The sequence below is a fragment of the Phyllostomus discolor genome, chromosome 6 (genome assembly GCF_004126475.2).
Source record: "Phyllostomus discolor isolate MPI-MPIP mPhyDis1 chromosome 6, mPhyDis1.pri.v3, whole genome shotgun sequence".
NCBI lineage: Eukaryota > Metazoa > Chordata > Mammalia > Chiroptera > Phyllostomidae > Phyllostomus > Phyllostomus discolor.
The window spans coordinates 146,202,262-146,222,754 of record NC_040908.2 but is presented as its reverse complement, the minus strand read 5'-3'; the positions used below and the strand labels follow the sequence as shown (position 1 = coordinate 146,222,754).

Sequence of the window (20,493 nt, the reverse complement as noted above, 5' to 3'; positions counted from 1 at the left end):
GCTAATTATTTCTCTTTTATCTTGCCCTGGGTGCTGAAGCACATATTTGGAAGAAGCTAATCACTGTTAGAAGATAATGCAAAGGCAGATGTTAACACTTGAAAATAACTACCCCTTTTGGGGCCTAAATTAATAATTCTCATGTTCTAAAAATTTCCATAAACTCATGCAAGCTAATGTGAAAAAAATTTCTCAAAATTATAAAACTATAAAATCAAATCATTTACATACATAAGAAGATATCTGGAATCTTGGTCATCAATGGCTACCCCATAAGAATATCTATTGTACTTGAGGTATTTTATTAATCGTGACATTGTAGCACTGTATCAACATGGAAATTATTTTCTTCTTTAAATTCTGTCCATAGCACTATAAATAGCATATAGGTGGAAAGAACCTAATAAAACTTCTTATTAAAAGATGGCCTGAACATTCATGGCAGCCAGGGAAATGTGTTTTTTGAATTCTTATAATTTTTCTAAATGCTAAGTTATATTTGATCTACATATTGTTGATTTTAACAAATCAGTAATCAAAAGTTCTGTCTTTTTATTACTGATTTAAGAGAGAGAGGAAGGGAAAGAGAGAAAGAGAGAAACATAAAAGTGAATAAGAAGCACCGATCGGTTGCCTCTCATATACACCCCAACCAGAGACTGCCTTTTGGTGTACAGAGACAATACTCCAACCAACAGGGCCACCTGGCCAGGGCAATAAACCAGTTCTCTTAAGTGCTGAAATGCCTGAAGATACATAAAAAAGGTATTGCACTATGAGACCTTTTCCAAAGTATTACAACTTCTATTTGATCATCATTCCCTCAGGTCTTCTATTAACAATAAAAATAACACACATCTTTCACATTGAACTTTGCAGTAAAGATTACTATTCTGCTTCAGCAGATTTTATGTCCAAATTTTAAAAATCATTTTAAAACCTCAAACCTGAACTGATCTTGTCTTGATTTCTTTCCTTATCTAAAGCAGTCTTTTTTCATCACACAAAAATTCATTTCAGTTAGCATAAATTCAGCATTTATTTAATGACCAAAAAGTATTGTCACCTACCTGTAGTACCGAGACTGCAGATATGTTGAGCAAACAGTCTTTGATACGTGACTGGCCGACCCAAAGTCTATTACTTTAACCCTGTAAGGCTGCCGAACAGGATCCACCAACATAATATTCTCTGGTTTGAGGTCAGCATGAATTAAACCAAGACTTTTCAGTTTTTTCAGTGCAGTGGCCACTTGTTGAAGAATGGGTCGAATTACTTTTAGTGGCAGGGGACTGAACTTATTTTGTTTCAGAAAGTCATACAAGTTTTGTTCCAGCATCTCAAAGACTAAACAGGTATGGTTACGGTGCTGAAAGCATTCATAAGCTCGTACAAAGTTATACTCATCAGCATTTTCAGTACTCAGTCTTGCTAATATGCTCACTTCTATTTGACCTTGACGTGCATAAGAAGGATGATTCTTCAAAATTTTGATTGCTACAATTTCATTTGTCCCTCTTTTCCAGCATTTGACTACCTGGCCAAAAGTGCCTCGACCAAGAAAATCAAGGACTTCGTAAGTATTTTTCATGGAGCATAAGACTTCATGCTGGACTAACTGATAGTCACCTTCCCCGGTGGTACAATTCTGTTTTGTTCCTGTGGTAGTCGTCACAACTGTCACTGGATTTCCCATGTTGGTTTGCAACATTGCAGGAAGTATGGACAATTCATCGACAATCTGCATTGCGCTGCTATGATTATCCAACTCCTCACTCTTGCGCTTCAATCCACATCGCTGAGGGCCTCCTAGGAAATGTAACCTATGTCTCCACGCCCCAATCTGAGGTGCCTCTACTTGAGCTTGCTGCGCCTGAGCTGCGATTACCTTTGTAGCACCCGCAGTGTTCTTTAGAACAACAGCACTTGTCTGCAATGAAAAGTTGTGTCCTCGAGGTCTGTTAAATGCTATCTTTGTCTGAAAAGCACTACCCTTCGTGACAGGATGAGAATTTCCAGCGTTTCTACCATTCACATAGGTCCGTGGATAGTTTCTTTCCTGGAACACACGACTGCTTGGCTCTACTTTGAGTTTCTTCACACTACAAAAGGCACTTGACTGAGTTTGATAAACAAATGGTGGGTAAACCAAGACTTGTGAGGCCATACCTGCAAAAGAAAGAGAAAAAGAATATTAACTACAAAAAATTTAATTTTAACTCTCATGAAGAAAACTTTAAAAGGATCAAATGCTTAATTTATAAAAACAATTAAATTCCATTAGGACTTTTTTTCCCTAGGAGAAAATAAGCATTTTCATTAGCTCTACTTTTTAGTTAGCGCTTCAGCTATTATGAATGTTGCAAAAAAGTCACTTCTATGACCCACACCCATAGAAATAGATTCAGAAAGACAAATGATGTAACTCACAGACAAGAATTTCTAAAGCAGCTGTTACAAAAGTATTCAAGGATTTAAACAAAAGCATAAGCACAAATAGGAGAGACTTGAAAAGCATTTTAAAAATGGAACTGGTGAGCCTGGAGAACCCTGCATACCATACATAGATGGTAAGAAAGCAACTTGGCAACACCTAGCAAAACTGCAAATGGATATGTCCCCTCATCCAGAATCAGTCAACTCATTCATAGTTAGTACAAGAATATTTACACAGCAATGTATAAAGAAACGCAATATTAGAAATAACCTAACATCCGTCTAAAAGGCGCTGGCTAGATACACCTTGATAAATAAACCATCTATAGTCTTTAAAAAGAATGAAATCAATCTCTTTTACCCTACTAAGGCCTGATTCTGAAAATATTACTATTAGCCGGAAAAAAACAAGATCCAGAAAAATGTGTAATATTTAAATATTTATTATCATGTGTGTTTAATGTAAAAGGCTGACTTATTATGTGTATATATTTAAATATACATTGAATATCTGTACATACATTAAAAATTTTTAGATATCTTTGCTTTAAAGTAACAAAAATATTAGGGGCAATGAGAAAGATTTGTTATTCACTGTACATCCTCTTTACCACTTTAATTTTTACTATGTATATGTATGACCTGTTCAAAAAGTTTTTAATCTGGGGAGCCTATTAAAATATATACATTTCATATTTAGAGATAAAATAATATATCTGGGTTTTGATTCAAAATAACAGAAGAGAAAATGGATAGAGATATGGATTAAATAAGGTTAGCCATAAACTGTTCATTACAGTACCTTGATTATAAAAAGGAGTTCATTATACCATCCTAATTACTTTTGAGTATGTTGGCATTTTTCATGAATAAAAAGTGAAATCAATAAATAATGTATATATAAAACTCCACCCAGAAAAGATTCTGATCTGGAAGGTCTGTGGTGAGTTCCAGGCATCTGTACATGTACAAGCTCCTAAAAGTCATTTAGATTGACACTAACCTCGGAGACCCAGTGATCTAGTTTGTGCAAAAACTAGGCAAATTCAAGTCCTACGAATTCAAGGCCCTCGTGTCTGAGTTGTCAACAAGAAGTCCTCGGGAATCGAATGCATACCACTCTAGGCCAATCCTTGCCATACTAAATTAAGGTGTTCTGTGGACAACAGCTGAGATCCAAGTAAATGTCTTAGACGTATTAAAGAAACCATGGCAATTTCTGAATCCTGCTGTCTCTACCTTTCCCTTCCCAACACACCAAACTAGAAGGCAATTAAGTTAAACCAAGGGTCCCAACCAAGGCCAACTAAAGGAAGCTTAGAAAAAGTAATTACTCCTCACCAACCAATAACCCAACCACTGCTCTGTGGGACCAATCTCAAAGGGGACTTCAGAAAATAAACAGATAGGATGTTACATAATATACACAGCACATAAGAAGAAGGGGGTAGGAGTGGTGCTAAAGATAGTTGTTATAATAGACCCCAAAAGACAATTCAAAATTACTAATTAACTTGTCCACTGGGATTCCCTGGCATATCCAAGTATTTAGCCTTTCCCTTTTCCCACCCTCCAAAACATAAACTCATGACCTAGTAAGAGTATTTTATAGCGCATATTTTTTTGAAGATTTTATTTATTTATTTTTAGTGAAAGGGGAAGGGAGGGAGAAAGAGAGGGAGAGAAACATTAATACACAGGAGAGCCACTGACTGGTTGCCCCTCACATGCCCCCAACAGGGGACCTGGCATGCAACCAAGGAATGTGCCCCGACCTGTCATCAACCCAGCAACCTTTCTGTTTGTGGGTCAATGCCCAACCCACTGAGCCACATCAGTCAGGGTTTATGGTGCACATTTACAGATTTTACAGAGCACAGTATTCCAAGGAGCTGCTGAAGTCCACAGGGTCTGAAACATTCATTCAGTAAAATACTATTTCCTATTATTTTTCATAGCCATATATATTATGTTATATCTCTGCAGCTATGTTGTTCATGAATTTGTCATTTGTTCTTAACAACTAAGAAACTAAAGTTTTGAAATTCTACCCATTTGTGAGCTACAGTTGCCTATAAAATACCACTCAGAGGATGGTGAAGACCCATGGTAGAGTACCCATTATGCTTCCAATCTTCAAGCCCAATAATCTAAGGTACTTCAGCTTTGATTAATGGCCTTTATTTTCCACTCTTCTACAAAACTTTAAGACCCATCAGATTTCTATCCAAATTCTTCGCATCCCTTTAAAATTACCAAAACAGCCATGTAACCAATATCGACACCCACAAGCACGGGTCTAACACTGGCCAAAATAAAATTTATTTCTTTTTATATTATACATATTACAAATCTTCTGAAAAAAGAGGAAGCAGAGACTGAAATCTTTTACTACCTTACATTCATTAGCCAGTATGAATATGAATCATTTTCTGCCAAATTTATACATTCTGTTTGTAATCAAGTTCTTCTTTCAAATGTGCTCTGATACCACGAATAGAATTAAAGACAATAATGCCTTGCATTACCCGTAATTAACTTTCTTCTTCTACTTGTTCAAGTCTCAATTTTTACATCTTTTTTTATTGATTTGAGAGAGAGAGGAAATGAGAAAGAGAAGCATCAATGTTATTCAATTATGTATGCCAGTGACCCTTCACCTTGAGGAAAAACACCCAAACAACTGAGCCACACCAATTAGGGCCAATTCTGAAGTTTTAATTTTTCCTTATAAAAAAATTATAGTAGAGCCCTGGCTGGTATGGACCAGTGGATTGAGTGCTGGCCTATGAACTGAAAGGTCGCCGGTCGATTCCCATCAAGGTTCCCTGGACTGCAGGCCAGGTCCCCAGCTGGGGACATGTGAGAGGCAACTGGTCAATCAATGCACATCGATGTCTCTCTCCCTCCCTCCCTTCCCCTCTCTCTAAATACAAATAAACTTTTAAAAAGTTGTGGTAGACTAAATTCAGGTTTCCAGTCAAGATGGTATCATAGGTAAATGTGTTACTTACGTCTTCCCACGACCACATCAAAATAAACTACAGAACATCCCTCATTCAGAACTACCTGAAATCTAGCTGAATGGAAGTCCTACAACTAAGGATATAATGAAGAGGCCACATGGAGACTTTTTAGGAGGGGTGGAAACCCAGAACCTATGTGTAGCAGATGAAGATCCGGAGGGATGGCTCAGCTCAGAGGTACACTCTGAGGAGTGATGGGTCTCAGCCCAACACCAGGCCACCCCCAGCCCAGGGTTCCAGTGCTGGTAAGAGAAGTCCCCATAACTTCTGGCTGTAAAAACCGGTGGGAATTATGGCTGAGTGAGACAAAAGGCTGCTGAAGTCCTAGGCATTCATTCCTCTTAAAAGAGTCACACACGGACTTACTCTGCCTCACTTGCTCTAAGCTCCAGCACTGGAGGCTGCAGCTAAAAAGCAAAGGGACATACAAAAAGGAACTCAATTATCTGGCTTTGAGGCAAGAGTTGGAGGGGCAGCATTATCTCAGAGACATGTACGGACAGAGGCTATTATTCCTTTTCTGAGCCCTTCCGCCACAAGCCAGGAAGATGTACCCTATCTGAGCCTCCATCAACCTGGCTAACACCATTAGCCCTGCCTGGGTGACTAAGAAAGACCCGTATCCACCTGACTTGCCCACTCAAGCTATTTTCAAATCTCTCAAACAAGCAGCATCTGGCCTCCACATGCCCCATACCTCTCACTAAATGTCCCCAGGCCCAACACTAGTGGTAGTCAGCCTTGGTTCAGACCTTGGCCTCTCCCAGGCACCTCTAAGCCCAGCACAAGTAGCAGCCACATGTAGATCACTCTGTAGTTTATGCTGTTGGCCATGGTACAACACAGGTGGTGGCTGGCCTCTCTCTGCACCTCCTGAGATGCACAAAAGCCAGAGCATTGGGCAGACAGCTTCAGACCATGGCAAAGCACCACCCGACCATCTCCACAAGCAATACACTCAAGGGGCAACGCAGCGGGCACCAGAGCCCTGCTGACATTAAGTCCTGATCTGTGGGATGCGCCCCTGCACAGCTTATTCTCCACAGTGGTCCCTGCCAGTCCTTGCAACCAATCAGCCTGGGGGTGAGTCCCTCCCACTGAGGTAACAACAGCAATAGAGGCTCAACTACAAGGGGGCTGGGTGGAGGTAGAAGAGGGTATATGGGGGATAAATGGTAATGGAAAGAGACTTGACTTGGGGTGGTGAACACACAATATAATATACAGATCACGTACTATAGAATTATATACCTGAGGCCTATAATTTTATTATGCAGTTTTACCCCAATAAATTCAATAGAAATGAAAATTAAAAATGGCTCAACTACAACAGGAGGGTGTACACAGCCCACAAGGGGCAGGAGGGGGAGGAGCATTTGGAGTGCCCAGGGTGGGTGATCGGGGTGGCTGTGCCACTGGACCTACAGAACCCTACTACATTAGGCCACAGTACCAAACCCAGGAAGTGTAGCAGCTCTACTAAATACACAGAAACAAACACAGGGAGGCTGCCAAAATAAGGAGACAAAGAAACATGTCCCAAATAAAAGAACAGAACAAAACTCCAGAAAAAGAACTAAAGAAAGTGGAGACAAGCAATCTACTAGATGCAGAGTTCAAAACACTGGTTATAAGGATGCTCAATGAACTCAGGGGAAGAGTATATGAACATACTGAGAACTTTAACAAAGATACAAGAAACATAAAAACTGAACTAGAAAACATAAAAAAGAACCAGCCAAACGTAGAATACATTAATTGAAATGAAGACTACATTATAGGGAACCAACAATGGAGTAGATGAAACAAAGGATCAAATCAGAGATGTGGAAGATAGGGAAGCAGAAAAGACAAGAAAAAAATCCATAAAAATGAAGACAGTGTAAGGAGCCTCTGGGACAACTTCAAGAGAACCAACATTTAAATCATGGGAGTGGCAGGAGAGAAGGCAAGCAAGGAATTGAAAACCTATGTAAAAGGTAAGGACAGAAGAATTCCCTAACCTGGTGAAGGAAATAGACATTCACATCCAGGAAGTGCAGAGAGTCCCAAACAAGATCAACCCTCTTGGACTTCATCACCACCAAACCATTATTACATAAAATGTTAAAGGGTCTTCTTGAAGAAGAAGAAAAAAGATAAAAATATAAATAATAAAATGGCATACATATCTATGAACAATGGAATTTATAAAACAATTAACAAATAAGTAGAACAGAGACAGGCTCACAGATACAGAGCACATTTTGATGGCTGCCCATTGAAAAGGGGTGGGGAATGGGTGAAAAAGGTGAATGGATTAAGAAATACTAATTGGGCATGGGCCAGTGTGGCTCAGTTGGTTGGTCTTTGTCCCACAAACCAAAAGGCTAGGTTTGTTTCCTGGTCAGGGTACATGCCTGGCCTATAGGTTCTGCCCCCAGCCAGGGCATACAAAAGGCAGTCAATCGATGTTTCCCTCACATCACTGTTTCTCTCTCTCTCTTCCTCCCTCCTTTCCTTTCTCTCTAGAATAAAAAAAATAAAAGTGTTTAAAAAATAGAAAATAATAAAAGAAATACAAGTTGGTAGTTACAGAATAGTCATAAGGATGTAAAGTACAGCTTAGGAATATAGTCAATATTGTGATAACTATGTATGGTGTCAGATGGGTACTTGATTTATTAGGATGATCACTTAACAAGTTGTATAATTATGTCTAATCACTAGACTGTAGACTTGAAACTTATATAATATTGTATGTCCAGTGTAATTAAAAAAGAAAAAGTAAGCCCTGGCTGGCGTAGCTCAGTGGATTGAGCACAGGCTGCGAACCAAAGTGTCGCAGGTTCGATTCCCAGTCAGGCCACATACCTGGGTTGCAGGCCACAGCCCCCAGCAACTGCACATCGATGTTTCTCTCTCTCTCTCTCTTTCTCCCTCCCTTCCCTCTCTAAAAATAAATAAATAAAATATTTTTAAAAAATAAAAAAAGAAAAAGCTGCCCTGACCAGCGTAGCTCAGTTGGTTGAATGTCATCCTGCAAAGAGAAAGGCTGCCATTTCAATTCTCTGCCAGGTCACACGCCTGGGTTGCGGGCCAGCCCCTGGTAAGGGCACATGCAAGAGGCAACCAAGTGAAGTTTCTTTCACACATCAATGATTCTCTCCTTCTCTTTCTCCCTCCCTTCTCCTCTCTCTAAAATAAATAAATAAAATCTTTTTTAAAAGTTATTTAAAGTAAAAAAACTGTAAAATATACATAACATAAAATTCACCATTTTTAAGTGTAATTTTTTAAAATTCAAATCAAGTAAAGACATTTAGGAAAAGGAAGAATAAGCAATAAACAAACATATTTTTCATCAATGAACTCCTAGCAAGAGGCAAACATATGTACATGAATAACTACCTCATTAGTGACAGCAACAACATAAGGATTCAGGTGGCAAAAAAAAAGGGGGATTAACATATGCGCTACAGGAGCACAAAAGGATTCAGTAAGAAGTTAACTTACCGAGCTAAATTTGAAAGGAGGATGTGAACAGGTCTGCTATGTAGGAGAAGATATTCCATGCAGTACCAACCAACAGCATATATAAGGGCACAGAATAACAAAATATATGATATACTCGTTTTATTTGGCTAGAACAGGGACACACAAATTATGGTTGGCCAAATCTTACCCAGACTATTTTTGTATGGCCCAAAAGCTAAGAATGTTTTTCACATTTTTAAAGGGTTGTTAAAAAAAAAAAAAGTATGCAGCAGAAACCACATGTGGCTTGCAAAGCCTAAAATATTTGCCATCTGGCCCTGTAAGAAATTTTGTCAATCTCCACACGAGAACATTAACTTGCCAGTAGAGTGGGCAGCTAAAGAAAAAGATAATCCTTGAGAAGAAGGATGGCTTTAAAAGAAGACACAGATCTTAAAGACCCTTGTCTCCCAGGCTAAGGACTTATGGGTGATGGGGTGCCCCGTATTTGTATTTTTAAAAGGCTACTCATGCAAATTTGTGAAGGATAAACTGGAAAGGAACAATAATGGCAACACGTGAAAGACTACTGTTGATAGTCAAAGGAATGAAGTCGAAAGTACTGACTGCCAACAGGTAGGAAGACAGCTAGGCCGTGGATCCTCTCCCTTGTCAGGGCACGTATGGGAAGTGACAAATCAATGTTTCCCTCTCACGCTGATGTTTCCATCTCTCTCTCTCCCTCTCTCAAAATAAATGTATTTTTTTAATTTAATGAATGAATGAATGAATAAAAAATAAAACAAAAGGACAATTTAGAGGAAAAACTGAACTCAATTTTAGACATACTGAGTTTGAGGTTCCTTGTGACTTAGCCTGAGTTCTTAAATGTAGAATCTTAAAGAAAGGCCTGTATTCAAGTAGTTTACTTGGGAAGTTATCCCAGAAGGTGAGAGCGAGAGACCTGGGGAATAAGTCAGGAAAGAGAAAAAAAATAAATAAACATAAAGGAATGATAGAATTCAAAATTTACCATCTGCCGCCTGGCTAGTGTGGCTCAGTGGATTGAGTGCTGGCCTGGGAACCGAAAGGCCACTGGTGTGATTCCCTGCCAGGGCACATGCCTGGATTGCGGGCCAGGTCCCCAGTTAGGGGCGTGCGAGAGGCAACCGATCCATATATCGCTCACACATCCATGTTTCTCTCCCTCTCTTTCTCTCCTCCCTTTCCCTCTCTCTAAAAATAAATAAATAAATAAAATCTTTTTTAAAAATTTACCATCTGGCAACGATCATAACTGATTCAAACAATAATTATCAATGGATACAAAAACTAGTGGATGGAAGTTTGAATAATAGGATTTTATTGTTGGGAGACAGTTCACTGAGGGACTCTCGTGTTTCTCCATGTACTGCAAGTCTTCGTTCTGGAGTATCTTCTCAACAATATTTGTACATTGAGCAGCCTTGGAAGGCAGAAATAATGTTTTCCTCTTGAGCAAAGAACAGGCTGACTAATGCCCAGTAAAATAAAGATTATGACTCCCTCTTGGGCAAATGTCAGGCAGGCTTATTGCCCCTAGCATAAGATTCAAGTTTCCTAAGCCTGGAACTCCTATTATGGAACTCCTATTATGTAACTTCTTTTTTGCATAAGTCACCTGGTCCTGTTCACATCACCCTGTGGGAACAGAGTGGGGGAACTAGGGCAAATACTGACATACTGACTGACTACTGCTATCACTATAAATAAAAAAGCCCTTTATCTCTGACCTTACCACCCCCAAAAAAGTCCTTTATTCCTACATTCCACCAGCATCCATAGCTAATTTTTATCTTGCAGGGCCCTCGAGAGTTCTTAATATTTACACACCTTCAAAGTGCATGACCGCAAGACACATATTAATCAGAAGGAAGAAACCAGCAGGTCCCACCTCCACGGAATGATCAACGTGAGCATCATGTGCCTCCTGAAATGATATACTAAGAGGAATACACTTCACTGTGATATATCTAAGCACAAGGAAACAAACAAATCCAAACTGAAGGCCCTTAAACAAACAATCTACCTGGTAGCATCTGTCATGTCAATGTCAGGAAGCAACACGAAGACTGAGACATTTTTTGGATTACAGAAAACTGAAGCGACATAAAAACTTTTAGGAAAAAAACTGAGTAAAAGGACATCGTCTCTGCAACTTGTAATAGTTTAGGGTCAGAGAATAAACAGGAAAGGTAAAAGCAAATGGAGTAAAATATTAACACTGAAAGAACCTAGGTGCAAGATATGTAGGAATTCTTTGTACTGTTTTTGTAACTCTTCTGTACAAGAGTTCTCCTGAATTTCTGTCAAGTGATAAACAGAAAAAAAGAATGAGTGACAGGCATAAAACAATGTTTTTCTTGCACAAGGATGCTCTTCAAGGGTCACACACTTGGGAATGCACTGTTGAATATCTTAGGCATGGCCCAAATTACCAAAAACCTAAAAAATAAAAAGATCAGGCACACAATGTGGCTCTGGGATCATCTGCCAGCATTAATAAAAAAGTATTCATAAGCACTGAAAAGAAAATCTTTTCATTTAAAAGTATTACTTAATCCACAGTGGTTTGGGGAACTTTCAGTCATTATATAATTTCTTCAATCAATAGAGACTAAAAGTAGAATTTCTCTATGTGGTCGAATAAAGTTGACAATAAGAACAAGTTTTCACTCTGGAAAAGACAGAGAACCCTAGTATTGGTCTATACAGGGCTCTACAATAGGTTTTAGAAAATGGAATTACATAACTAGCAATATTTAGGCAATAAAAAGTAGTTTCTAGTCAAACCACCTATTGATATTTCTAAATTTCTTTGTAATATAAGTATGTATTTATAAAGACAAAATAACACGCCTTCTTAGAACTAAAAGATAGGATACACTAGAAAATAGTGTATGTAGCAAATGAGTTTAACTCTCCAATGGCCATTTAAATCTCAATATTTTATATACCTGCATCATTAACAGGTTATTTTACCAATATTCTATCCAGAAAACTACACTAAAATATTTCACATAAGAAACATTTTCACGTAAATAAACCACCACATATTGGAAAACTTCATAAAATAAACGTGCTGTCTGAGGTGCCTACAAAATATTCATTTGGAAACACTGTAGTCCCGGGTATTTCCCTGCAGTGCAGTGAACAAAGCATTCAGGGAATGTGTTGACTGCAACACAAATCAGCATGTTAAACAACGAGCTTCATCTGACTTAGCAAAAAATTCCAACTTTTGGGACAGAAAATGACCTAGTGCACATTTCAAAGCTGCTAGAAATCACCCCGCCAACGTAAACCTTTATTTTAGAAAGGCTAGAAAGAGTTAATGAAAAACAGCATTCAGGGACTATTCTTACTAAAGGATACAATTCTCTAGATTTTTTTCAAGCTATATAATACCAAAACTCAGAAACGGAAATACAGAAAAGCTGGCTAAAAATAAAAAGTTCACCAGAGTACTCTCTTTCTTTAAGTAAACTTGAAGCTTAACAATTCAAATCTGGTTTATAAAACTTAAGTACAAAAGAAAATTTTATTTAAATTTATCACACCATATCTGTGATTACCAATACCTACCAATGGATTGTTAGGAAAAGGATACAGGGAAAAAAATATGAATATGACTGTTTTGCAGACATTTCAAATAAAGTTAATAGTTTTATCAATTTGGGTTATGGTGACTCCCTTCATAGAAAGCCAAATAATTCACTTTCTACTTTATAGGAAATCTACCCCAACCACCACAAAACTTGTACTTCTTGTTTTAAAAATCCATGTAACTTTTAAAGATAAGTATGAAATACTAAAGGCAGAGAAGGCAAAGGTAAAATCATCCTTACCAGAACATGACCTAACTCAATCTACTTTTGAAACAACTAACATCAATCAACAGAAACAACTAAAATCAATCAAGTTCAATCCTAGATTCATAATTTTATCAAATGTCCAACAAGGTTGGCCCTGGCTGGTGTGGCTCAGTGGACTGAGTGGTGGACTGTGAACCTAAGGATCACTGGTTCAATTCCTAGTCAGGGCACATGACTGGGTTGCAGGCCAGGTCCCCAGTAGGGTGTGTGTGAGAGAGAGGCAACCACACATTGATGTTTCCCTCCCTCTCTTTCTCCTTCTCTTCCCTTGCTCTAAAAATACATTAAAAAAAAAAATACACTAAATCATTTGACTGAAAATGGCCACAAAATAGTTACAATTTACTGTTCAGAAATCTATTCTCACTTAATAACTAAAAATTGGCCCAAACTGACCTTATGCATATTCCAGGCATTTGCATAAGAAACTAGATAGAATATACAGAATACAGACATAAAAGCAATGATTACATATTAATTATATATAATAAAATGCCAACAGTTATTTTATAACAATGTTAACACTTAAAGTGTTATTCACAGAAACCTTGCAAATTGAAAGAAGTAAAAATTATCACACTAAACTGCGTCTTAAAATCCACCTACCATAACAAAATATATTAAGCCCCAGACAGGTGGCTCAGTTGGTTGGAGCATCAACCCATACAACAAAGGTCACAGGTTCAGTTCCAGTCAATGCACATGCCTAGACTGCAGGCGCCTAGGGGAGGCGACTGATGGATGTTTCTCTTTCACGCAGATGTTTTTCTCTGTCTCTCTCTCTCTCCCTTACTCTCTCTCTAAAATCAATAAACATATCATTGGGTGAAGATTTTTAAAAATAAATATTTTAAAATTTAAAGTTTCAAACATAAGTAGCAATAGAAATGAATGAGAATATGAAAAAGAAAATATAGAATATGAAAAACAAAACATGTGGAAATAAGATAGTCAATTCAGTTTGAACCACCTACGGGGGAAAATAATGAGACCATAATTCAAAAGACAAACTGAAAGCTCACAAGTGAGTAGGGTATACTACAGATGCAATCTTCTGGAGAAGTATATAAGCTATGAATAAACCTACTGGAGAACTTAGGAGTAATTTCAGTCGAGTGTCACAGACAGAGTAAGACTGCCAACAACTAAGAAGTGAATAGAAATTCAAATAGAGGCTACAGTACACATTTAAGAAGTGTGGAAAAAGAGAAAATGGGTCCACAGACTTGAAAGGCACAAATAAAAGACAGCCACTTAATATCCTAGATACCTGACTATTTTAAAAAGGCTGGGAAAAAAAAAAAAAGAGAGGGCCAATAAAAATTGGGAGGGGGACTTGAAGTTATTGGACAGGCTCAAGGTGCTGAAAAACACAATTCAGGATGAAATCCACACAGTGAATAAGGGGTAATTCTAGGGGGAAGGGGATGTTTCTTTCCTTGAGGCAGTGGCGAAAACACAATGTACACTGGTAAAAGTTTTATATTCAGAGGTAGAGGTTGGAAATCTGGAGGACATTCTTACCTATTTAACTCTATGTGGGAAACAGACTCATCTGCTAGAAGTAAAAGAGGTGAGGGGTACAGTATGTCTTCAGAATCCAAATGTGCATATAACACATTCACCGGTGTCCGGTCAGGCACCTGTCAAGCTACTCAATAAAGCTGCTATACTTGCAGGGATATCCAACCTGTGGCCCTGTGGCTGCAGGCAGCCCAAGGATGGCTGTGAATGCAGCCCAAAACACAATCATAAATTTACTTACAACATCATGAGATTTTTTGTTTTGTGATTACATGTCACAATGTATTTAATGGGCGGTCCAAGACAACTCTTCTTCCAGTGTGGCCCAGAGATGACAAAAGGTTGGATACCCTTGCTTTAAGGGATATAGGTAGAATATAGCATGCCTGTATTTGACTACTTTCATTCCCCAATGTCTATTAAGCACTTTAGGAACATAAAAAAATCTTTAAGACATGGTTTCTGACCTGAAGAAACAGTTCAGATACTATTTTATATTTTTAAACATAACCTTTTCCTAAAATGCAATATTAAGGTACCTTGTAATAGGTTATAAATTGAAGTACTTCGTTTTCTTCCAATCAGAGTAAAGGGAAACAATTTCAAGATGGCTATACCTTTTTTTTTTTTTTTAACCTCACTTAAGGGCATGCTTATTGATCTTAGAGAGAGGGAAGGCAGGAAGAGAGGGGGAGAGAAACCTCAATGTGAGAAATATCGATCAGTTGCTTCTCGAGTACACCCGGACCAGGCCTGAACCTGCAGCCTAGACATGTGCCCTGACTGGACTCGAACGCATGACATGTCGGTCTATAGGACGATGCTCCAACCAAGCCACAGCAATCAGGGCATGGTTCATATTTTTAAATGATTTTTGTTTTGCTTTTGTGGTTCAGAGTGGTAAATACTAATACACAACTTTAAGAAAATGAACTAGCCCTGGTTGAGTAGTTCAGTTCGTTGGGGAGTCATTCCTGTACACCCAAAGGTAGAGAGTTCAAATCCTAGTCAGGGCCCTGGCTGGGGTGACTCAGCAGACTGAGCGCTAGACTGCAAACCAGAGGGTCCCAGGTTCGATTCCCAGTCAGGGCACACGCCTGGGTTTCAGGCCAGGTCCTCCCCTGTGGTACTTAGCTAATTTCACCTACTACTTGTTCAAAATAGTGATCATGTCTTAACTCTCTTCATTCACAGCACAAAACTTTGCACTTGGTAGACACTCAAATATGTACTAGATAAAATAGTTTTCATACAAATATTTTATCATTGTTTACCACCCACTGAAAACTTTTTCAGTTATTTGTGGTCAGTTTGTGATCCAACTACACAAAAATGTTTAAAGTATGCTAAACAGATTAAAAATCTAGTATTTTTGAACCTAATACTATTCTTATCTTTATAACTAAAATATGTTAAAACACAACTAATATACCACAAAGATACTTGATCCTTCTCCAGGATCAGTACAACTGATTATAAGTTGGCCAAAAACATGTTTTTGTTTTGTTTTTTGTTTTGAGACTGTAAGGAAGTAGAGCTTCGTAACCTGTACTTTTCATTGGTTCTCTCACTATACCCTATTTAACCTCAAAAGAAATTGTAATAAATTACATATTTAAGCCCTCAGAAGTGTTAATTTAAATTATACATTAGAAGAAATGTCTCTAGAAAGTCAGGTTCAATTTTCAATATGTTATCACTCTATCTTACTTATTAACTATTTAAGACTGTAGCATTATATATCTAAAGTCGTATAGTTTACCAAACCTACAAGACTCTTGTTGTATTATTAAACAGATAACGCCGCCAAAATATATACAAATGAAATTTTTAGGCGTTTATGTAAATGTTGACAGTGTAGGAAACATTTTCTAAGCAAGTATTTTCCTAAGCAAATTATTTTCGCAAATGTGTCAAAGTTGGCAATTTTATTTTTCCAAAATTGTAAAATATTTTTTAATTTATGAGTAATATGCAACTAAGTAGAGGAAGCTAAAGAATCTGAAGTTAATGTTTTGAGAAAGTCAAATACTTTTTAAAATTTTCTAAACTGGAATAATTGGTTAGTCAAATACAGCCAAGTTTCACACTGTTTATCAAATCTTATTTTCTTGGTAAGCCATATGTAACCAAATATAATTTATAATAAATGGCTACAAAATTTTAAAGTGGAGAGGGAGTGACTTATATCTGTTCATTTGATTATTTCAATATCTATCCAAAATAATTTTCTCATATTAGAAAAGGTGCTTTAGCATTAACAATCATGTAAAATAAAAAAGAATTTACCTGGCCACCCTGCCAATCTTTTATTTTTCAATATGACCAGCAGTTATACACTAAAATTCTTTTGTAATGTAGGTCCTTACCTAAAGGAAAAAATACAGCTCAAATGACCAAAGTACTACATTTCTCTTTATTATTCTTCCCTAAATCTCCACTTCTTTTAGGTGCAATGTTTTTGTTTTAAAAAAAAATGACAAAAGAGAAAAAAAATTCAACATAAAAAGTGTATCTGGAAATCTAAACTTTAAAAGAAATGTTTGTCTCGGACAGTAAAAATGGACTGTGTGACTGACAGAGAAGTCAGGGTTTTACTTTGGCTTGAAAAACCTAAATGCATATACTATGTGCATCTTAGTCTTATTATTCAGGATTTCCAAAGACCAAAAAAAGTATTCCTATAAATCATACTCATTTTAATAGCAATAATATGTTCTATGTTCTTCACACTTCCAATTTTAAGTCAGGCCTATAACGTAAGATTTTTCAAATTGGATAGAAAGTTTATATTCCCTAAATTCTACAATAAGGAAAAAAAGTCTTTCAGACTGAAAAACAAAAGACACAAAGAGGGAGAGGAGGAGGACTTAAAACACTGGTGGAGGATGATAAACAGATACTATTTCACAAGACTGATCACTTAGCAGGTGTCAAAGCACTCTCTTAATCTTTCCCCCACGCTACCACAATTTAATTGACTATAACCAAGTGAACTTTGGTCTCCAGCAACTTCGACATTCAAGTCAAAACAGATTTTGAAGGCTCCCAAATCTAATAAACCAGCTCCCCGCCCCCCCCCCCCCCCCCCCGACTATGGCCCAGCGTCTTCTACAACACCTGCCTCTTTACCTTCCCGGCCCCACTACCTTCCCTCTCACTCACTCTCCCACAGGAAGAAAAAACTCAATTAGAGAAAATTTGGGGGTCAGGATAACAAAATACATTTAAGGTAAAAAATATTGTCCTTGGTTTGTTTCATTTCAAAGCCTTTCTGTTGGAAAAATACAGCTTTCAAAAGTACTGATTTTGCATTAGCTACTAAACATAAAGGACAAAGTCAGTCAGTTCAATGACTTACCTTTCCCAAACCACAAATAGCACCCTAAAAATACAGTACTTTCAATGTTCATCCAGTTCGTTTAACTTCCAAGTAGCAAGAGCAGAGGCTCTAAGACCCTCAGCATACAGTGGTGGGCCTCAAAATCGAGGCAACGTGTTGCCTTTGTGCAGTGACATGGCCCAAGTATCAACTAAGGAGAACACCTGAACTGCCAAACAGGTCAAGGTCTAATTTGATAAACACTTGGGTAAGTAATATATATAACATACAACCTCTATCTCTGTTCCAGCTTGGCCCTAACAGTGACTAAGACAAGGTCCAGCCCTGGCCAGGTAGCTCAGTTGGTTAGCACATCGTCCCAAGGTTGTGGGTCCGATCCCCAGTCAGGGTGCATAGAAACGTAAACGAATCAACCAGGAAATGCATAAATAAGTGGAACAACAAATCGATGTTTTTCTCTCTTCCTCCCTCTCCCCCTCTCTTCATCTCTTTCTCTTTCTCCACTCCCTTTCTCTTTCTCCACTCCCTTTCTCTCTCTCTAAAATCAAGAAAAATAATAATCATCTTTAAAAATGTTCTTCAAGTCCAACATAACAGCTGTAACAAAGGTACAAAATCAGCACACTAATATTAAGGTATTTTCCCCCAAACCACTCTTAATTATACCAAGCCAACCAGGAGAAGTGGGCTGTACTTCCCTAAGTTGGTCACATTAAGTGCTCTGGCTACCCTAAAAGACTCCACTGATTTAAAACTTCTACTCTGTATTTATGTCCCTATTCAATTCTAGGTGCTTAAAGGTACCAGACAAGATACAGTTTTTAAGCAGCTGGATCCAGAACCAGTAAGAACATTCACAGCAATTTCTTTAGGCTCCCATTTTATCATAGAGAAATGATTACCCAAGACAAAGGTTTCAGAAAATTGTGTGGGGCAGGAGGCAACTTTTTTTTTTAAAGATTTTATTTATTTATTAATTTATTTTTTAGAGAGGGAGATAGAGAGAGAGAGAGAGAGAGAAACATCAATGTGCGGTTGCTGGGAGTTATGGCCTGCAACCCAGGAATGTACCCTGGCTGGGAATCGAACCTGGGACACTAAGAGGCAACTTTTTAAAAAGCAATACAATATATTGATAGATTCCTCTATTTTAAGAAAATTCTAGTAGTAGTTTGTCTGGAAGTAATTTCCAAATTAAACATACCACATTATAAGTCTCAACTTCAGACACTAGGAAATTAGGACAGCTGCAAACCCTGAAATTTTACATGAACATTACTTTTGGCAGCAACAGTATAATCATGTAGCAAGCCATTTTGTGTTCTCTAATAGTTAAGGAGCAAGAATAACTCTAGAGGTATTGTAAATATGGAGAACTTCAAAGTTCCTTAGAACACCCTTAAATATAAATACTGCCATCTCCAAACGCAGATGTATAGTTGCAGTGGAAATGACATTTTTTATGCCTTTGAATCACCATAACCACCAATAATGTAATTCTAACCTACCGTAGCATCACCCTTAGTGAGCTGCTGGATTGAGAACAGCATATTAAGACAGTTAACTCCCTTTACCAGAATAAGCCCTGACTGGTGGGGCTCAATGGTTTGGGCGAGGTCCTGTAAACTAAAAGGTTACCTGTTCAATTCCAGCTCAGGGCACATGCCTGGGTTGTGGGCCAGGCTCCCGGTTGGAGGCGCACAAGAGGCAATGTACCCATTTATCTATGGCACATAGATGTTTCTCTCCCTTTTTTTCTCCCTCCCTTTCCTTCTCTCTAAATAAATAAATAAATAAAATCTTTTAAAAAATAAATACTTTCTAAAAAGTGACCAGAATAAATCATTCTGACATTCAAATGGAAAAATAACATGCAAACAAGTATTCCATTCAATGTATGGGAAACAGTATTTCAGCATTCTGAAATATACATTTGCCCCTTATCCCCTTCCATACACACACACACACACACACACACACACACACCTTCAGTGTTCATGTACCAAATATTAAAAACACGAGCTCAGAGCCCTGGCTAGCGTAGCTCAGTGGATTGAGCTCGGGCTGCAAACCAAAGCGTTGCAGCTTGGATTCCCAGTCAGGGCACATGCCTGGGTTGTAGGCCACAGCCCCCGACAACCACACATTGATGTTTCTCTCTCTTTCTCCCTCCCTTCCCTCTCTAAAAATAAATAAATAAAATCTTAAAAAAAAAACAAACATGAGCTCAATAAAAAAGTTCACTTGACAACTGTTGCTATTTTAGGTTGCAAAGGGGCTTTCAACACCTTGCAGTAAACAAATATTTACATGTCCTGCCTTGCTAGCTACAGCAACCTACCTGTGTAATTTGCACCTTACTTTATGGCATCCCATGACAGAACAGCCAAAAAATTAAAACAGTATGATCTGAAGCTTCTTTTCAAGCATGTTTACAAGAAGAATTATCTCATAAAAACCATCCACTTTTATGTGACTTTAAAACTCCATGCCCAGAAGCCAATGACTGGTTTACACGCAAGATAATGAGTAGTTCAATGGAAAAGGTATTATGACAATAAACTAGAACTGGCTCACCATGTTATGATCTGCTTGCCTAATATGTATGTTTAGCTACTGCAGTCAGCAATGTCCAAATATAAATTTGAAACATTTAATGGCTGGTTCTGTTCTAGATTTCAAGCTCATTTTACCTTTTTAAAATGTGGTTTTAATCTAAGAATTTTTTTTAGAAAATATTTTCTCTCAAATAGAAAGAAAAATTTAAATTATTGTTCAAATTTCCCATGGCTGA

At 37.8% G+C, this 20,493-nt stretch overlaps 1 protein-coding gene across 7 annotated transcripts in view; it reads right to left on the bottom strand.

The window, feature by feature from the left end:
- Window positions 1-20,493, bottom strand: part of HIPK3 (homeodomain interacting protein kinase 3) — a 92,922-nt gene that overhangs the window by 69,963 nt on the left and 2,466 nt on the right. For all 7 annotated transcript variants that reach the window (XM_036029212.1, XM_028515519.2, XM_028515520.2 and 4 more), the window contains exon 2: window positions 1,071-2,169. In XM_036029212.1, coding sequence (XP_035885105.1) covers window positions 1,071-2,167 — 1,097 coding nt within the window. In that variant the 5' untranslated portion in view covers window positions 2,168-2,169. The remainder of the gene's footprint in view (window positions 1-1,070; window positions 2,170-20,493) is intronic.